We start from the raw sequence: 21,461 nt of genomic DNA on the forward strand, positions 1-21,461 counted from the left end.
TGCACGCCTCAGAAAACGAGTTCAATTTGAAGACCCTCCTCCATCAGCCACAGGCGGGCGCAATCGGCGGAAACTCACCACCCTCATTATTTCGATCTGGGGGCATGGCCGGTTTCGTGGACTGGGGTGGGGGGGGGACTTCAGACGCAGTGATTTTTAAACCTGTGTCGGAAACTCAAGCGCAAGTAGGTTTTGGGCAAAACTCACTTACGCTTAAAATTCCGCGATCTTTATCAATGGTTCAGCAGATTGCGCCTGGATTGCACTGATATAACTAGCGCAAACAAGTGGAAACTTGTTCTTGAAGCATGTTCCCCATTTTTTTCTTAAATCCACTTATCTGTTTTCAATTCCATCTGCCATAGTTCTGCCCACTTGCAAATATTGTCTTTAATTTCTTGCCTGTGTCATCTGACTCCACTGACCCCACCCCCAGTTTAATATCATCTGCAAACTTGATGAGCTTACATTGAGTTTCTGAGTCTAGATCAGAAACATTGGGGGCCCCAGTGGAGGCATTCCACTTAGTACATGTCCCTAGCCTGACATCGCTCTCCTAACTAGTACAAATAGTCAATACATTAGCAATACAGACAAGACTTTCATGAGTTGAATCATACACTGGTAGTGTATACCGGAGTTCCATGACTTAGCTCGGTAGTAGCACTCTTCGAGTCAGAAAGTCACATTCCAGGATTTGAGCACATAATCTAAGATGACACCAGTACAGTACTGAGGGAGTGCTGCACTGTCAGAGGTGCCATCTTTCAGATGAGATGTTAAACCAAGGCTCTGTCTGCCTGCTCAGGTGAATTAAAAGATCCCATGCCACTATTCAAAGCAAAGTAAGGGAGTTCTACTAATGTTCTGGCCAGCATTTATTCTTCAGCCAACACCACTTAAACAGATAAATCTGGCTATTTATCTCATTGCTGTTTGTGGGACCTCACCATGCCCAAATTGACAAACATGTTAGTCTACATTACAACAGTGACTACACTTCAAAAAGTAATTAATTCCTGTGAAGCTCTTTGGAGGACATGAAAGGAGTGATATAAATGCAAGTTCCTTCTATCTTTAAACCATACTTTGGCTGTATCGATTGTAATTTCATGAGGTTATCCATTTCAGTGGTGAGTTTTCGCCAATCCTGCATTGATTTTTTAAGTTGATTAATGTCCTTCCGCCTTTCCAATTACAAAATTGCTACAAGCTGCACAGGCTTTGGAAAGAGAACCAGCATTAATTACAATTCCAATCCCAGTGATAGCTCAACAGTTTAAAGTCAGAAAATAGGTATGATTTCACACCATTGCATGTGTTATAAATGGAGTACACCTCCCATTCAAATACTATATATTTTTTTATAAATAGCATACAGCGTCTGTATGATACATGTTCATTGAATAAATCAGTATCAGCATTGCCAGGTGTGTCCTGTACAAGAATTATGTTAACCTTTTGCTTAAAAGACAGAGACAAGCATGGACAACATTGAAACTATTTAAAAAATAATGATGTATCAAAAAAGGCAATCTGCCATTCTTCAAACCATTTTTTCTTTCATTTGAAAGATACATGAACATTAAGTGAACTTTTACAGATATTTTCTGTTGACGGTTTCGAGTTAACAACTCACTAACGATAACTTACCTCGTTCCCCTCATCTATTTGATTGCATTCTCTCAGCAGCTCCTCCAGTACGGCCGTGTGACCATTCCTCGCGGCAAGATGCAAGGCCATGTTACCTTCCTGCACAATAAGAGCAATGGGTTCTTTTCATTATTTGAAATCAGGAAAATCACTTCAGCCATGAAAGATACTGCAAAGAAATGGGCCGCCTGCTGCCATACAATGAGGAAGGATTTATTTAGTGGAACTAATTGGATGGCTCTTTCAAAGAGCCGGCACATGCATGATGGGCCGAATGGCCTCCTTCTGTGCTGCAAGATTCTGTGATTCTAAATAAAAAAAACTTATTAACATTCAAAACACAAGACCTGGCCCACGTGAAGGTAAACTGGAGAGAAAAAGAAATTACTGGAAATCTAAAGTAAAAATAAAAGTGCTGGAAACACATGGCAGATCTGTCAGCTTCTATAAAGAGAAGTAGATTGACATTTCAGGTGTAGACACTTTATCATGTCTGACATAAGGTTGACATTTGAAACATTAACCAAGCTCTTCTGTTTATAGATACTAGTGAACCTGTTGAGTATTTCCAGTCTTTTCCGTTTTGATTTGTAAGTAAACTAGACTGAAAATCCATATCAGTAAACATAGTTCTGCTGTATTCGAAGTACACAATTACCCAGATGCTACACAAAGATCGGTAAGAAGCACATCTAGAGCTTTCAGTCTTTGGGGGAGATCTCCATCATTCGTGATTCGTTGATAATGATAATCCATCATTGAGGAGAAGAAAGGATGAAAGTTGCTGGTAAACACTAAGGGATGCTGAAGATTTGAACAACGAGAACGGTGGTCATGTAAGTGAAAAGCATTCAGATGCTATTACCTTGTCCTTCTCCTGCGTGTTATACTCAAACTCCCTCAGTGCCTTTTCCATTTCAAGATGTCCATTTTCAACTGCCAAGTGATACGGCTTTTTACCTTCCTGCAAATGAAAACAGAGTGTGTTAGCTCCCAATCAAACGTCAGAAATTCAAACCCAGTCAAAACTGCCTCCTCATCTTTTGTTGGTGTTCTTTTTGGAGCAAATGGGTGTTCGTTTCTAGGAATGAGCACAGGACCAAGCTGAAAATCATATTTAGCCAATTCAGATTTATTCACAAATACGTGAATTTGGCCCAGTTCAGAAATCATTGGCTTTGGGCATGTTGATACTTGGTTTCTTAAGATAAAAAGTAAATGTGCAAATGCAGGGGGTCAGAATATCCCTCTACCTAGTTTAATATAAATTAGTGCACAATGTGTTTCTCATCCTTTAAGATAAAAATAATCTTCCCCCATTTCAGAATTATTGTATTCCCTTCCATGAGAGGTAGGTATCTGATCTACTTCAGAGCAGATAGCATACCTGTCCCATTAATATTTCCTCCTTCCCTATTGGGAAGTACTTATTGTCCCACTTAATAAATTGTAAACTTATTGTATGAGTGATCCAAAGTATGATCCTTAGCATTGGATCACTGAGATGCTGTGTCACTGGGTAATTAAAAAAACCAAAACTGATCTTTTTAATCCTTGGGAGGTTATCTGGCAGTGAAAGGGAGTAGGTAGATGTCTGATCTCTACTGGGGTTTGAGAGGTGTGCAGCCTTGTTCATTGTCAGTTAAGGAGTTTCACTCATTTTCTGCTGGCCTGAGTTATCCGTATTGGTCTCCAACTTCAAGAATACCAAAATTTCAGGGATTCAAAGCTAAAAGATGAAAAAAGAAGTATTCCTAACTGGTTCTATATTCATTTCTAAATACAAACATGATAATGTAGGGGGAACCATATAACTTAGTGTAATGCCCTTTGGGACCTCAGTCCAGGCCAGACTGAAGGAGGAAAGTCTTCTCACTCTGGCAACTATAAGGATCCTAAGTGAAAATTTATTTAGGCAATCTCAGTTGATGAAGGGTACCACCCAAAACATTAACCTATCTTTCTCTCTCGAATGTTGACTGACTTGTTGTCTATTTTCTGTAAGAAGTTATCGAATAGTTCACTGTATTACAGTCTCCACCACTATACACTGGCCTAGGTTTAATGCCTCCGCCCTCTGATTTTTGTTTTTTGTGAATCTGGGATGGACGGAGACAGAAATCGACTCCACTGTGTCCCTACCTCCCCATCGTTTTGGGAGGGGGTGTGCAGATGATCAGGACAGGCTACACCTGCCAACATATGAGCAGGCGACAGTTAACTACATATAAATGAGGGAAACATAACCTCCCTCCTTTCTCCCACCATATACACTCTTTGAAAGCTGGACATAGGGACCACCCTTTATTATGCCTTGGAATCCAGTGTTCAGAGGTTAGCAGAGGCGGGGCCTCAGGGCAAAAAGTCTAGGAGCATTATCTTGCACAGGCCCCAACACCAAAGGTACAAATTTTCAGGGCAAGAAAAACATTATTTTACCAGGCAGCTTGCCGGCTGCCTTTTATTCCACTGAGGCAGGCCCCTAAGGCCAGTCAGAACCATTTCCACCACTACACTGGTGAGAATCTCTGCCTGCCGTATATAAATGACCCAAGACTGGAAATATGGCCAGGGTCGGCAGACATCTCGGAGGTGGATGGACGTCTCACCCAATCACGGAGAACGGCAGAAAGCCGAGACCACTAACTATTGAGTTAGATCAAAACCACCAATTTGTGTGTGAGATTTCCCTGTTTTATTTTTAGTAAATTATGTGTTGAAAGGATTTGGTAAAACTGAACCATTTGTTTAGTTGTGACTCACATACCTCTGTGGGCTTGTTCAAATCCAACTGTAGTTCTTTAATTATATATTGTACAATTGAAATGTGATTGTTTTGAGCAGCACAGTGCAGTGCATTCATTCCTTCCTAAAGACAAAAACAAGCTCATTTAGGTTTCTTCAGCAATGGGCAATTCCAATATTGTAAAATATCAACAACACAAAATTTTACATCAGCCATTACTGTCAATCTGGAAAAACATCTATCAGAAAATTTCTAACCTCCAAGTGTGTTATAATCAGCGAGCATTCGTTAAAATCAGCCCTTAATAGCCCATGAATGGGCTGATCCGAGATGATGTTGTAAGCTATGGTCAGTGCCATGCTGGTATGTAAACTGCACCCCACAGATCCTCATTGTGGATTCTGTCCTTAGCACGTCAGGTAAATAATCAAAAGTAAAACTAAAAGAGTTAGATTTAAATTTAAATTTTAAATGGGCACTAAACTGATGTGTGATTCCAGTGACATCACCGTGTACTGTTTTTTGAGATCGATATCTGTTCGCAATGCTATTGTCATCCGCATGGAAGGTGAGAATTATTTCAGAGACAAAGCCATTGCATTACCTGTGTTAGTATCACAAGTATCATTTTTAAAAAGCAAAATTTTGTGAGATCTGATGACTATATAAAGCAAAAGAGTAAGCTATCAGAGCCTCTCTTTTGTGCTCTGCTGACCTAGTGGGTAAAAGCACCAGCTGCTGTAACATACAGCCAAACTGACCAGAAAGTCCCAGGTTGATTTCCAGACTTAAGTTAATCCATCTCAGCCTGGGAAGCAGCTGGAAAGGGGTGGGGAAACCAAGTGAGGAGAAAAATTAGCAATGTTTCCCTCTTCCAATTGCTATCCAGTGACCCTGCTAGGAAATGCACATGGATTCACATCAACTGAAGACAAGATCAGGCTTGGCTGTGATGCCCTCCATAGTCAAATATCCCATCGGCATCCACTGTGCAGGATAACAAATAAAGAATGGCCACTTGGATATCAAAAGGCTGCAGGTACCCTTGTATCTCCACAAAAGTCATCTCCCTCACAACAGGCCAAAGAAAAGGGGAAAAATAAAAATAAATAGGGAAACAAAAAGAACATCCTGTTATACCATACCGTTGTTCCACACTCACACCTAATCTGTTACTACTATCTATGACAAACACTGCACTAAATCTGAGCTCTGAGACAGTAGAGTTCCTAATATTGACTAGTTTAACATTCTGCCAATTTGCTGCTATGTGCAAGAATGTAACAATAGAATAAACAAAAAGTTACAGCTTTACCACTTTAGGAATAAAAACTTACAGCCTTGCTACTGGGCTGATGTTCCTTATTGAAATGTGCAATTTTTAGATACCACCTTGAATAGACAAAAAGACATAGATTCCTACCTGTGCCCTATCTGAACCTGATCAATAGCTGCACTTGTTATATTAAGAAGGAAAAAGAGAAATAAAAGTATTATATATGTTCCACACCATGTTCCAAATTATAGACACTTCAGGTGTCTCAATACCTGTCCTGTCATTCTGAGCATGTGACTGGGTAACTCCATACATACCAGATTTGTGGATTTTCGATCAACACCTTTTTCTACCAACAACTTCAAAATTCTCAGGTGTCCAAACCAGGCTGCAAGAAGAAAGGCATCCATGCCATGCTTCAAAGGAAAATGAAAACATTTTCATCAGCAACAAAGCTATCATTCTACAAATCTCCTTCACATTTTGGACCCCACTGATTTCAGGGAAAATGTAGTTACTGTCATAGAATCATACACCATTCGGCCCATCATGTTTGTGCCAGCTCTTTGGAAGAGCTATCCAATTAGTCCCACTCTCCTGCTCTTTCCCCATGGCCCTGTAATTTTTCCATTTCAAGCATTTATCCAATTCCCTTTTAAAAGTTACTATTGAATCTGCTTCCACCACCTTTTCAGGCAGTGCATTCCAGATCATTACAACAACATCTCATCTCCTCATCTCCCTCTGGTTCTTTTGCCAATTATCTTAAAATTGGCAGTGCAGTCAGATTAGGAACAGTCATTTATTCTTTATGGTTCGGTATAGGCTTTTTTTGCCCAATATAAGGATCCAGAAGCAAGAGAAAAGAAGCATTCATTCTCCAGCACTTTCACCATGAATTTTAAAGTTCAGTAGATAAGAACTGTGACTCTACATTAGTATAATTTACACATTAGCACAACAGTTTGTAAACAATTTTATATTGAGGAGTTTTTCAATTCTCTTAAGAGAGAAGAAAATGGGAGTCACTTCAGGTCCGATGGGATTTGTTCTATTGATGTATGATGAAGTAAAGTGTATGAGGGATCAAACTGAAGCAACACATTAATTTCACTCCAGATTAATACTTAGAGGGTAAAATAAGCAAATAAACACTCTGGCTGAATCCCTGTACTCTACATAAACCTGCTTTCCATTTCTATTGAAGTTAATGTGAATGAACATCAGGAGAGATGTATAACGGGTGGCTGATCCGACACCGCCTGTTTTACACTATCGCCCAAAGTCAAAATCACCCCCGAAAATGTTTTCACTGCTACTCCATCACATCTGAAAGTCAAGTTTGTCATGATGTACTGTACCATGAAGACATATAAACATTGTGTTACAATCATTTGGCAATAAGAGTTTCACAAACCTTATCTTTAATGTCCACCATGGCATTGTGGTTGAGAAGAAAGGCAACAGCAGTTTCATTCATGTTAGCAACAGCAAAATGTAAGGCGGTGCGATCTAACTGCTCAGAAACAGAGTCAGGGTTAAACACAACTAATTCATTTAACAAAAATATGTACTGTAGCGTGTGTTAAATCCTTATCATAATGCTCTTGTCTCAATATATTGCTGACTCCCATTTCTCATTGCCATGGATTTTTTTTAAAACATTAATGGTTTTATAAAAATCAACTGCGGGCAGGAGAGAGGGATAGAGAGAGAGCCAGAGAATGAGAGCAGGAGGCAGAAACAGCTGGAGAGACAGCCAGAAAAATTCTGAAAGACAGACAGAGATAGAGAAACAAAGGGAAAAAAAGAGAGGAAATATGCCTCAGTCTCAATGATAGCTGTTCTTGCTGTTTAAGTTGTTTAACAAAAGTGGAACTTTTCTATAGGTTAGAAATTACTGTTGGCAATATAGTAGACGAACATTTAACAGGTTCATATTACATTCCCCTGTCTGCTATTTTAACTGATTCTTATGAAAGGATTATTTACAATTTTATGAATCCAGAAGTCATGTTAAAAATGAAATAATAGCAAAATCACCGCTACATATAATGTATCATCCTGTAGCAGACTAACATTACTTACTTCAGTCCTAATGTTAATCTGGACATTCTGCTGTAAGCATCTTGTCAAAGTATTTACATCATTGTTTTTAGCAGCATTATGGAATTCCTTCTCTGCTGGCAACACTGCATTGGAAAAAGAAACAGTAGCAGTTATCAGTAGCTTCTGTTAAATACAAGCCTGCCGAAGTTTTACCATAAATGAAACATCACAAAATTACATTTACAGATTTTTGCATCTTTATAATTTGTAGCAGCATTTGAAAGAAAGAACTTGCATTAATATAGCACCTTTCCTATTCTCAGGTTGTCCCTAAGTACTTTGTAGCCAATGACTCACTTTTGAAGTGAGTCATTGGCTACAAAGTTGTTGTGTAGGCAAGTGAGACAGCCAATTTGTGCATAACAACTCCTACAAACAGTGAAAGAGATGAATGACCAGTTAGTTGTTTTTTTGTAGTATTGGTCGAGGGAAGAATGTTGGCCAGGACACTGGGAGAACTCCCTATTCTTCTTCAAATATTGCCATGGAATCTTTACATCCACCTGCACAGCAGGCAAGGCCTCAGTTTCAACCCTCATCCGACACACAGTACCTCAGACAATGCAGCACTCTCTCTGTATTGCACTGAAATGTTAGTTTAGATTATGTGCTCAAGTAATGGGGCAGAACTTGAACCTACAACCTTCTAATTCAGGTGAACTGAGCCATGCTGACAATTGAACACATCCATCTATACAAGTCAGTCACACTTCAGACGTTACAATTCAGATGTCACACTTTGTATAAAAACCGACAAATCACAACTGACCAACTTTTAAAAAGTATGCTGTTTTTTTCTGACCCAGCCTCCCTGCAAGGAGAGGAGTCAAACTCCAACAGCAACTAACCTATAATTGACTTCAGGGTTTGTCTATTTAAACCAGTTCCCCACAAGGCTAAAGACGGAGGAAGCCCTAGAGGAGTACAAAAAGTGCAGGGGGATACTTAAAAAAGAAATTAGGAGATCAAGGAGGGGCCATGAAATAACACTGGCGAGCAAAATAAAGGAAAATCCTAAGATGTTTTATAAGTATATTAAGGGTAAGAGGATGACTAGGGAAAAAATAGGGCCCATTAGGGACAAAAATGGCAATCTGTGTGTGGAGCCGGCAGATGTAGGAGGGGTTCTAAATGAATTTTTTGCATCTGTTTTCACTATGGAGAAGGACGATGTAGACATAGAAATACGGCAGGGGGACTGTGATATACTCGAACATATTAACATCGAGCGGGAGGAGGTATTGGCGGTTTTAGCAGGCCTAAAAATGGATAAATCCCCAGGCCCGGACGAAATGTATCCCAGGCTACTGTGTGAGGCAAAGGAGGAGATTGCGGGGGCTCTGACACATATATTCAGAACCTCTCTGGCCACAGGGGATGTGCCAGAGGACTGGAGAACCGCTAATGTAATACCATTATTCAAGAAGGGGAGTAGGGAAAAACCGGGGAACTACAGGCCAGTGAGCCTAACATCAGTGGTAGGAAAATTATTGGACAAAATTAGTCTCCACTTGGAGAAGCAAGGATTAATCAGGGATAGTCAACATGGCTTTGTCAAGGGAAGATCATGTCTGACTAATTTGATTGAATTTTTTGAGGGGGTGACTAGGCGTGTGGATGAGGGTAACGCAGTGGATGTGGTATACATGGATTTCAGTAAGGCCTTCGATAAAGTCCCCCACAGGAGACTGGTCAAGAAGGTACGAGCCCATGGAATCCAGGGTGCCTTGGCACTTTGGATACAAAACTGGCTTAGTGGCAGAAGGCAGAGGGTGATGGTCGAAGGTTGTTTTTGTGACTGGAAGCCTGTGGCCAGTGGGGTACCACAGGGATCGGTGCTGGGTCCCTTGCTGTTTGTGGTCTACATTAATGACTTGGATATGAATGTAAAAGGTATGATCAGTAAGTTCGCTGATGATACAAAAATTGGTAGGGTGGTAAATAGCGAGGAGGATAGCCTCAGTCTGCAGGACGATATAGATGGGTTGGTCAGATGGGCGGAACAGTGGCAAATGGAATTTAACCCGGAAAAGTGCGAGGTGATGCACTTTGGAGGGACTAACAAGGCAAGGGAATACACAATGAATGGGAGGACCCTAGGCAAGACAGAGGGTCAGAGGGATCTTGGTGTGCAAGTTCACAGATCCCTGAAGGTGGCGGAACAGGTAGATAAGGTGGTAAAGAAGGCATATGGGATACTTGCCTTTATTAGCCGAGGCATAGAATATAAGAGCAAGGAGGTTATGATGGAGCTGTATAAAACACTGGTTAGGCCACAGCTGGAGTACTGTGTGCAGTTCTGGTCGCCACACTACAGGAAGGATGTGATCGCTTTGGAGAGGGTGCAGAGGAGATTCACCAGGATGTTACCAGGGCTGGAGCGCTTCAGCTATGAAGAGAGACTGGGAAGATTGGGTTTGTTTTCCTTGGAGCAGAGGAGGCTGAGGGGGGACATGATTGAGGTGTACAAAATTATGAGGGGCACAGATAGGATGGATACTAAGGAGCTTTTTCCCTTCGTTGAGGGTTCTATAACAAGGGGACATAGATTCAAGGTAAAAGGCGGGAGGTTTAGAGGGGATTTGAGAAAGAACTTTTTCACCCAGAGGGTGGTTGGAGTCTGGAACTCACTGCCTGAAAGGGTTGTGGAGGCAGGAACCCTCACAACATTCAAGAAGCATTTGGATGAGCACTTGAAATGCCATAGCATACAAGGCTACGGACCAAATGCTGGAATATGGGATTAGAGTAGACAGGGCTGATGGCCGGCGCGGACACGATGGGCCGAAGGGCCTCTATCCGTGCTGTATAACTCTATGACTCTATGACTCTAAGGTGTATCTGAACAGTGAGTGGCCTTAAAGAGACAGACCAGTTTAGAAGCCAATCATCACAATAGTTCTACAAAGCCTAGACTATCAGTGGACAATGCCACAGGACATCAATTGGTGGTAGAAAAATATTTCAACTGGTTTATTTAATCAGCTAATTGCCCTTTACAAATATGATAATTTCACGGTATATCTTTCCAAAACCAACAAACGTGTTCAACTTATAGCATTAGAAAAACAAAACAAAAATCTCAAGCCACTGTTGCCAGACTCTCTCTCTAATTTTCTACAGTCATTTATCCTCAGATAGATATGCAATGTATCATCTGCTGAAGCCTATCAGAACAGACGATCCCCAACAATTCAGACTTCAATCTTCTCACATACAATGATAAATAACAATTTTTCCTGTAAAGTTCCAACTTGCATTTCACTTAAGATTATTTGAACACTTTATTGCTTTAATTTAAATAACTTTTACAGCATGCTACAGGCTGTCTGTCCATTAAAACATAGTGTTATACCCTATTTGTACTATAGATTCAGAACGATTTGAATTTATTTTAGAAAAACTGCTTGTTTAATAATGGAATGACGCTAATGAGGTCAAGGGTAAATATAGACAGAGATAATCAAATCACTAGAGAACATGATGGTTCCTTCACTGGGCCCAAGAAACGTTGTTAAGAGTTTTATCCTCACATCCCTCAGGAAATAAATAAATTAGGTAGGAACCATGTTAGGAAGAACTATACACACCTATTGCGGGCAACTAGCTGTTAGGGTTTAATAATTTTTTCTCATTCCATGTTTTCTTAGGTTTTTGTGGACTCATTACAGATTCTCCAAACTTGACAAAAAATAAGTTCTGGCATTTGAGCCAATATGGTGGTTCTGCTAGAATATTTTCACATTTAGCAATACAGAAGAATATTGTCCCAGCATTCATCTTGTAACATGGAGTTGTAGCAATGCATCAGTATATCATCAATGCATTCAATACAGTTGGCAGTTATAATGTGGCCAAAAGGAAGAGATATTAATAGTTGGGAACTGGATTTCAACCAGTTTGAGAGCATTTACAAAAGTGCACACTTGACCAGAATTGCATGTGGATCATCCTAAGTGAACATTGATGAGGATATTTCGGATCCAGGGTATACTGCAGCAAGTGACGGGACTTCCAGACTTCTATCCTCAGGGTAGAAGCAAAGATAGTCATGTCAAACAAAACAACTGCATAATTGGCCTCATTGCCCCTGGTTTAGGGAAAGAAAGTGCATCTGTGTGGGTGTCAGGTGAAGATGCGATCAGGCTCGGCCCCAATGCCGACTGCAGTCAAATAGGCTGCCACCACTCACTGTCTAGGCACATACGTGTAGAATGGACACTACACCAGAGATACCAGAAGCCTAATAGAATTCATGGAATCGTACTCCAACATCTGCTACCATCTTGGGAAAGGAAGGAAGAAATGGGCAGAAAATTCAAAGAGAAAAGTTACCACAAGTACCTGTGGTAACCTTGCTTATACTGCATTTAGGAAGCAGAATGAATCTGAAAGTGATTTAAGATCCAGTTCCTTAAGTAAAATACAACAACTGGGATTTCTTTCTGAATCAGTCAGCTCCACTACCTCCATAAAATTATAACTTCCATCATGATTTGAACCAAATGCTTTAGCTGTGTGTCACCAAACACAATCTTAAGCTGTTTGCTCTCAAAGAACTAATAATAACATGCCAGATTTTATTAGACAATTTTAGATCAACGTAAAACTGTAATTATGAAACAACTTTTGACATTCTCTGCATTTAATAAACTTACGCCCCATTTACAAGCCTGCAGCCAAAGAGAATATAATAAAACCCGTCCACAACAATATTCATCATCTGCGGAGAAAGGAATGACATTCTGAGTGTTCATTTAGACATTGACGCAACAGACAGGAACACTGAGAATCAATGTTCCATTACAGCTCACGGTTTGCGAACACTTTTTTAATTATGTAAGTGAGTGCTGTGCAAGTAATGGATGGTGGAAAGAAACAACACATTGTATGCTAAGAAGTTTGTGGTTTACAGAATGCAGTCATTGTATTTCTGGTGTTCCCGTTGATTTCTTGATTGCACTAATTTACTAGAACTTTTCAATCATTTATAAAAGTACATATCATTAGCCTTACTGGTTTCAAAATAGATGTGTCTCAGAAGATCAGTTTGTCACATGATACTGCATACAAGCCATTGTACAGGGAGAGATAAATACCACTTAACCACTAAACACTATAATAAGCCCTTCAGGAATCTTACACCAAGTATTTCATAATAAGGGGCATGTTACAGAGAAGGTACTCATAATTTGGCCTGAGGATCTCATGCAGCATCAGCAGACCTAATGATCCAAGCGTCTGTGGGCCTGAATTCAGAACCTACCAGCTCTGCAATCTTGGATAGAGAAAGATATTAAAAATAGAAGGAATGATGCAAAAACTTTAAAAGGATAAGTACATGAAACTGCTTTACAGCAGGCTCACAAAACGTAGGATGTTTATGGTGAGGGACTTGACACTGGTGGTGCCTCTGGTTGAAAGTCACTTTCTGACGTTAATTTCTTCTGTAGTATTAGTATGTCGCTCCTTTAAAAATATGGAACACCTGGAGAATGCTTACTGTTTGAAACTGTGAGAAATTTGCATTGAATGGCTGAGGCATGAATAAGAAAACATGAGCCATAAACAGCTAAGAATAAATATGAGTGCAGCAGATGGATGGAAGGGTGCTGTAAGGCTGTGCTCACTCTCCTTGGCTATCCCAGTGTCTGTTGTGGGAGACAGTGTGCATTTAGTTGGTAATGGAGCATGTGATGTGTAAACCACCCTTCAGGGAGTAAAAAGGACAGATTTTAATCAGCTTTTCACCACACCAAGTTGAGTGAGTGGATCCACTCAAAAAACAGATAGTCCAGGCTAAAACTAAACTTTTGAGAACCCTACTCCAACCAACCACCACTGAGTCTCTGGTCTTGAATTAAAGTGCTGGCAGTTAATTTACTGACAAGCTTTAGAACACATATATAGGATTTGTTTTTCTCAAACCTGTAAACTGCATTTTCACTTGTATACCATGAATTAATCAATCTGTACTTGCGTTCTGTAATTGCAGCGCTGTGGCTAAGACTCGTTCCGTGTTCAGCTGCATTTACTCAGCTCTTAGGCAGGACCAGGAAGCTCAGGAAACAATGCACTCACCAGTGTTAAAGTATCCCTTTACTAAACAAATCTTTCTGAATTCACAGAATCATAGAAATTTACAGCACAGAAGGAGGCCATTCAGCCCATTGTGTCTGTGCCGGCTGAAAAAGAGCTATCCAGCCTAATCCCACTTACCAGCTCTTGGTCCGTAGCCTTGTAGGTTACGGTACATCAAGTACGTGTCCAAGTACTTTTTAAATGCGATGAGGGTTTCTGTCTCTACCACCCTTTCAGGAAGTGAGTTCCAGACACCCACCACCCTCTAGATGAAAACATTTCTTCTCAACTCCCCTCTAATCCTTCTACCAATTACTTTAAATCTATGCCCCCTGGTTAGTGACCACTCTACTAAAGGAAATAGGTCCTTCCTATCCACTCTATCTAGGCCCCTCATAATTTTATACACCTCAATTAAATCTCCCCTCAGCCGCCTCAGTTCCAAACAAAACAACCCCAGTCTATCCAATCTTTCCTCTGCACGATTACCTGCAGTTTGTCCATACTGCTTACAGTTAAACTGCTGCATATATTAGTAAAGTTACAATATACAATATTTCATATGTATTTTATAATCATTTTTGATAAAAATCTTCATATACTTTTACTGTTTCTCATCTCAACAGAAATTGCAATGATGGGAAAATGCTATCCATCCAAGGTCTATCACAGTCAATAAACAGAAATCACCGGGAAAAATTAGCAAAGATGTTTGACACTAAGTATGAGTAAACACAGTATTTAACTGTTAGAATGCTTAGTTAACAGTCTAACATTTTATTTTGCTTCAGCAACGACTGCTTTTGTGTCTTTCAAATAACCCAAGAAAACTCAAGACTTCTGTTAAACATTGTGTGTGATTTGCTTCAGCAATAACTGGCATTGTTTTCTATCCTACCTTAAATTTAATACAATCAACCCCACATATACTGAACAGCAGCCTGCCATTCCAACATTGGTTGGGAGTTGACGGTTTTATTATTTGCTGCTATGTTGTTATGCTGCATTTCTAATTTGGTAAGTATTCAGAATAAGTTTTAAAACAAGGCTGATTAGAGGCTTTAAGTGTGAAGGACTGAGTGGCTTTTAGTGTGAACTGTAAACCTTGTGTATTTTTAACAAATTCTCAACCAGAACTTTTGCATCAAATAGAGCAGAGTAAGGAGAGAAGTGAAGATTGAGGAGAAAGCATTTCATGTGCTGTCAGTGTGAGGGTGAGGCTGCTCTGTATTCACTCTCACTCAGGCTCTGAAAGTGAAAGCACAGTGTTACCACCTCTGTTCTCTTCAGCAAATATTTTGTTGCAGTAAAGTCTGATAAGTTGTCAGTGCAAATCATATGCCAGCATAATAATTTATTCACAGAAGTCTGAATTTTATGTTCCTTAAGTACAAAAATTTATCCTGTGAGTCATCCCAGTCTTTTTTTCTTAAAAAAATATGAGAATTGAAAACAAAAGGCTACTCTTTAGTTCCACCCATGGCTGTATTTAGTGACACCACTATTCCCGGCCAAAATGGAGATGATTGGGTAATTCCCTCATTAATCACACCTGGAGATGAAGAGGCTGAGGATTAAGAGTAACAATAGATCCAACACAGACTACTGAAGTGTCAAATGTGGAATTATAAGTGAAAAATAAGTTTTAAAAATAAGTGTGGAATCACCAAAAATTGAAGAGTGAAGTGCAACATTAATTGAATATTATTATAAATGGAGCAGTTTCACCATCAGCATGAAGAAACTCTGTATGCTCAGGGCTACTTTCCAATACAGCCGCACAGTATGAGTATGGTGTAAATAATTGACGAAGTAGCTTCCATCAGATGGAATGGACTCCCACTAAAGCTGGTTAATCCGATATCAAATAACAGCCTTAAGAAATAATTGGATGAAAATCTAGTTTTGAAAGGAATTAACGATTATATGGATTTATCTTTATAAACAGATCAAAAATTCAAGGCAACTGAATAGCTCCAATCCTGTTGTGACCATAATGTCAACTGTAAATCATTTATAATTTTAAATATAGGTTTATGAATCTATAGGCTGTGGGTGCTGGGTCAATTGAAGCTTTCAAGACTGAGATCGATACATTTTTGTTAGGTAAGGGTAAGGGTATCAAGGGATATGGAGTAAAGGTGGGTAAATGGGGTTGAGGTACAGATTAGCCATGATCTAATTGAATGGCAGAACAGGCTCAAGGGACCGAATGGCCTATTCTTGTTCCTATATTCCTAATTCCAATGTTGGATTGATATTTTGATATATCACTCAACTACAATTGCAGATCATAGAAAAATTCTAAATTCTTGTAAGTAGTTCCCTCCAGTGGTAGCAGTAAAAATTGTCATAGTATATAAGAATAAGTGGCTCAATGTACTTTTCTCATTTCATGTTATCTTATACTAAGGTGACGTAAACTAAGTATCACAAGTCAAAATTCGGTTTTAACAATAATTGATCAGAATGGGAGTTTAACTGTGTATGGCTGACCAAATCAGTGCGTCAGTTTCAATGGTTCAGGATTAGATCATCCCTAATGGTGTTCATTATCAAGGCCACCAAATTAGTTTTCAGAGAAAAATAGACAGAACCTCAGGATTCAAATCCCAAAACACTGGTAAAGTTACTGGAATCTCACACAATAAAACTCCCTTAAATGGTAGCCCTATGCATAATATGCATTATCTGTCAGCCTTGGCTCAGTGGTAGCACAGTCGCCTGAGTCAGGAAGGTTGTGGATTCAGCCCCACTCCAGAGACTTAAGCACAAAATCTAGGCTGACACTTCAGTGCAGTACTGAGGGAGTGTTGCACTGCTGGATGTGCCATTTTTTGGATGAGACATTAAACTGAAGCCCTATCTGCCCTCTCAGTGGGTGTAAAAGATCCCATGGCACTATCTGAAGAAGAGCAAGGGAGTTCTCCTGGTGTCTTGGCCAACATTTATCCCTCAGCAAACATTTAAAACAAATGATCTGGTCATCATCTCATTGCTGTTTGTAGGACCTTGCTGTGAGCAAATTGGCTGTTGTGTTTCCTACAACAGTGACTACGCTTTCAAAGTACTGTAATGTGCTTTGGGTCGTCCTGAGGTCGTGAAAGGCACTATATAAATGCAAGTTCTTTCTTTAAACATGTGATTGTGTGTTGCAGGTCAATATAACTTCAGCTATGCTAAAATGCTGAATACATATCTGTATGGACCTCTCAATGCTGCAGTAGCCCCTGTACTGTCACAATCCCTACTATACCTCCGGGACACCCGCTTTGATCTCTACTCACGGATCTCCATTTGGGACGACCCATCCCTTGGGGGACCCTTGATGATACTCTCGACCAGTTCTTTCATGCTTCCAACTTGAAATCGCGCAATCCAAAAGGAACAGTTGTGTTTCGACGTATAATCCTGAACGCTTTACAGAAATGTTTTTCTTTAAAAAATACACTACCCGGAAAAAAATATATTCAAAAAAGAAACGTAGCCTTCTCAAAGATTTTGTTTTAAGAGGTGCTCAGGGTGATCCCTTATCCCATTAGCAAAGACCAAGAGCCGATGAGGGTTTTCGTTCTGGTCGGATCGCAGCCTCACCATAAATAACATCAAGCGTGAAACCTGTTCTTTCAGGTGAATTGTTTTGAAGGAACAGGAAAGCCCAGTCCAGTGGGTGCGGCTGATCACGTCAGTTTGGCCCTTTACTTGGCCTTGTTAAGGGGGGTGTTCCCATCACCGTGGCGGTACTTTCGCTTCTTCGTGATCTCTCGTCCGCTTTTCAAGGGCATTGGTAATTAGGTGGGGATGGTTCGTCAGTTACTGTAACAAAAGTCAGCCTTTAGTACTGTAAATCAACGGATTTTCTCCGTTCCGTGTCTCTTGCAAGAGAGAAACAAACATCACACTCGTCATTTTACCCATCAATTCAAATAAAACGTTAATAGGACAGGAGTGGATACAATGATCACAAATACAGCACCATCTTTTCTCGAAAATATATACACAGAGTTACATACTAAGGTCGGTGATTTTAGTCCAATCCCTGCAGTCTGGTAATTACTACATACAAGAGCTGAGATAAGTACATTCATTAAGTTACATGGAAACTACAGCACAGAAACAGGCCATTCGCCCTGACTGGTCTATGCCAGCATTCGTGCGCCACACGAGCCTCCTCCCTCCCTACTTCACCTCACCCTATCAGGATATCCTTCTATTTCTTTCACCCCCACGCCCCCCATGTGCTTATCTAGTTTACCCTTAAATGTATCTATGCTATTTGTCTCAACCACTCCTCGTGGTAGCGCGTTCCATATTCTTACCAATCTTTGGGTAAAGAAGTTTCTCCTGTATTACCTATTGGATTTATTAGCGACTATTTTATATTTATGACCTCTAGTTTTGGACTTCCCCCATAAGTGGAACATTTTCTCTACGTCAATCCTACCAAACCCTATCATCTTTAAGACCTCTATCAGGTCCCCCTCAGAGCCCCAGCCTGTTGAGCCTTTCCTGATAAAGGATATCCTCTAAGTTCTGGTATCATCCTTGTGAATCTTTTTTGCACCTACTCCAATGCCTATACATCCTTTCTATAATATGGAGACCAATACTCCAAGTGTGACCTGACCAAAGTTCTATACAAGTTTAACATAACTTCTTTACTTTTCAATTCTAACCCTCTAGAAATGAATCCTGGTCATTGGTTTGGCTTTTTTATGGCCTTATTAACCTGTGTCGCTATTTTTAGTGATTTGTGTATCTGAGCCAATGTTCCCTTGAATTTTTTTCGGCCATGTGCAGAATGAATTTGGGTTTGTGCACTGACATAAAGGCTGTAAAAAAAATCACAACTTTGAATAGAACATCTTTTTAGAATACATTATTCAGGATATATAACAAACAGAACAAATGTGCAAAATAAGGGATAGTTGTAACAATTTAATATTATATTGGCTGATAAATTTATATAATTTATGGAACGAGTTTCTTACATTGCACTAGGATTGAGCAGACCAGTCTCATTAAATCTTATTAAAAATTATGTGATGGGAACGATTCCAATCAGCTTTTTGTTGAATCAGCTTAAAGATCAGCCATGATCTTATTGAATGGTGGAGCAGACTCGAGGGGCCATATGGCCTACTCCTGCTCCTATTTCTTATATTCTTATGTTCTTATTCAAACAGAAATAAATTGTGTGCAATCAGAATTTTTAAATTGAGTCAGAAATACAACACAGCTGTCAGATCAGTCAGTGTGAATTTGGGGATAGGGAACAGTTTAATTAATGCTCCCCCCCCCCCCCCCGCCCATTGAATCCTTAGCAGATTTTTAAAAATTATTGCATTATAATTGTACATCTTGCAGGTCTCATTAGTTTTGGCTACCTCTATTTAAGGCAGGGAGCAGTTTGGTCATGAAGAACCTGAACTGAGGGAGGCAACGGACAAAGATAAAAAGAGACAATCCTTGGGGCAACTGAGGGTTTTTGGATAGCAGTTGTATAAAACAATTTAAATCAACTTCATTGCTTTGATTACAATGTACCAATGTGATTGAAAAGTATATTTTAGCACAATTGTAGAAGGATCTTTCTACAATTAATAACAGTAAATTAATAACAGTATTATTCATGATCTGTGTCAGAATTACTTAATTTGTAAATATGAAATATGGAAATTGCTAAACGATTATTACACTATGCCAGGTAATTTGGGTTCATTTGTAGTTTACTTCAGAAGCTAACGTCGAATAGGATGGTGACAAAAACTGTTAATTGTACTAATCGTAGACTCCCTCAAATGTTATTTGCTACCAATGCCTTAAATATGTTTGTCTTTAGACTAAAGTAACAATTCTCCACAATTCGCACTGGAGGGGAAAAGCTTTCATTTAATTGAATGCATTTCCTCACTGAATCTTTATTGAATCCTCGTGTGCTGAAGTTTTCTGATTGGAAACTCAAATCAGTTATGTCGTGAAGGGATGGAAATGTATATGTAAACAAATAAACTTTTACACTATTTGTCCAATGAATGAATATATACATATAAATGTTTCCACTATTTATCCAATATATATAAATGTATATAAACTTTTACACTTTATCCAATTAGTATATATTTTTATATAATATAAACTTTTACATCATTTCTTCAACGTACATATACTGTTACACTATTTCTTTAATATATTTTACATATATATGCATTTACACTATTTGTCCAATGTATATATATATATATATATATATATATATATCCATCCATCGGACAGTATACTATTTGTGGAGAACGGTCTCTGAGCAGCTGTACCACTGACCCTCACTAGACGCTGACATCCGCAGCACAACGCTCCGGTCCAACCTAACTTTAACTCCCGCCCTTGCCGCAAAGTGATTGGTAGCTGACGTCATCTCAGCAGCGTCTCCGCCAGAGAGCACTGGTTTGGTGCGCGGACGGAATGATCATGTGTGCAGCACATAACAAACTGCTGCGCAGCCGCGTACACACGCAGCTTAGAGGGAACAGCGATCAGTACCCCTAGATCCCTTTGCTCCCCTCCCCTGTTTAGACTCTTATTATCCAAGCATTATGTGGCCGTCTTATTCTTCCTACCAAAATGCATCATCTCACACATATCTATATTGAAATTCATTTGCCAATTACATGCCCAATCTGCAAATTTATTAATGTCTTCTTGCATTTTGCCGCATTTTTTCTTTGTACAACCCTCGTCCACAAATTTTGAGATCGTACTTCCGATTCCCGAATCCAAACCGTTAATGTAAATTGTGAACAACAATGATCCCAGTACTAATTCCCTACAGGGGTAACCATCCTGCTGCCCTCCAAGCCTGGCAATTCAGCCCATTTTATATTTCTTACTGGCTGGTTTGTCCAGTTTTAATTTTGTGGGGCTATTTGGAAAGGGCTGTCCTAGGTGCTGTTGTTGGTGGATAAATCCTAAATCAGAACACCAAGATCTATTAGTATCAGCAACTTGCAATAAATGCAAATTAATGGAACATGTTATATTTGGTTCCTGAGGGTCCATGGCACACACTTGCATGGTCCATCAAAATAAAAAGCTTAGACTCCCCTGCATTACAACACTGGTAAGGGGGTAACAGCACTTCCAGCTTTCAAAATAAGAGTAGGTGAGGAGGGGTGGGGGGGTACTCAGCCTTCCAAACTTCAAACCGTTTGACTGGGCAGCCCAGATCCAAGTGATTTTGGCCTGGTCCCTGGCCACCCAACAAAACCCATGGCTGGGAATGGTCAGCACGTCCCTACCAATCCTCTGGCACAGGGGTCATTCATAGACCCTCTGAATAGTCTAACAGGGAGCCACTGTGACCCTCATTCTCACTGTAACCATTTCAGTCTGGAGTCTGGTGTGCACTTCCCTGAAGATTCCGCAGAGTCTATCATCCTTCTCCCTATGCTGGTGCAACAAGGAGCTCCCAGGAGAGCTCACCTAAGGTGAAGCCTGGCATAAGAAAGGGATCACCTAGATTAGGCCAACTTCTACACAACTGTCAGATCATTCACTTCCAGCATAGCTGATAAATTTTACCTCCCTCAGCAGGACTAA

The 21,461-nt window shown here is 39.9% G+C and overlaps 1 protein-coding gene across 1 annotated transcript in view; it reads right to left on the minus strand.

Annotated features, from left to right (window-relative positions):
* LOC137320823 (ankyrin repeat and death domain-containing protein 1B-like) overlaps window positions 1-17,384 on the minus strand; it is a 79,329-nt gene extending 61,945 nt beyond the window's left edge. Inside the window, exons 1-7 of the mRNA XM_067982697.1 lie at window positions 17,153-17,384; window positions 7,764-7,867; window positions 7,093-7,191; window positions 5,993-6,091; window positions 4,421-4,522; window positions 2,519-2,617; window positions 1,654-1,752 (exon numbers count right to left, since the gene is read on the minus strand). Of these exons, the coding sequence (XP_067838798.1) occupies window positions 1,654-1,752; window positions 2,519-2,617; window positions 4,421-4,522; window positions 5,993-6,091; window positions 7,093-7,191; window positions 7,764-7,867; window positions 17,153-17,219 (669 nt within the window). The 5' untranslated portion in view covers window positions 17,220-17,384. The remainder of the gene's footprint in view (window positions 1-1,653; window positions 1,753-2,518; window positions 2,618-4,420; window positions 4,523-5,992; window positions 6,092-7,092; window positions 7,192-7,763; window positions 7,868-17,152) is intronic.
* Between the last annotated feature and the right edge of the window lie 4,077 nt (window positions 17,385-21,461).

Source organism: Heptranchias perlo, chromosome 4 (assembly GCF_035084215.1).
Source record: "Heptranchias perlo isolate sHepPer1 chromosome 4, sHepPer1.hap1, whole genome shotgun sequence".
NCBI lineage: Eukaryota > Metazoa > Chordata > Chondrichthyes > Hexanchiformes > Hexanchidae > Heptranchias > Heptranchias perlo.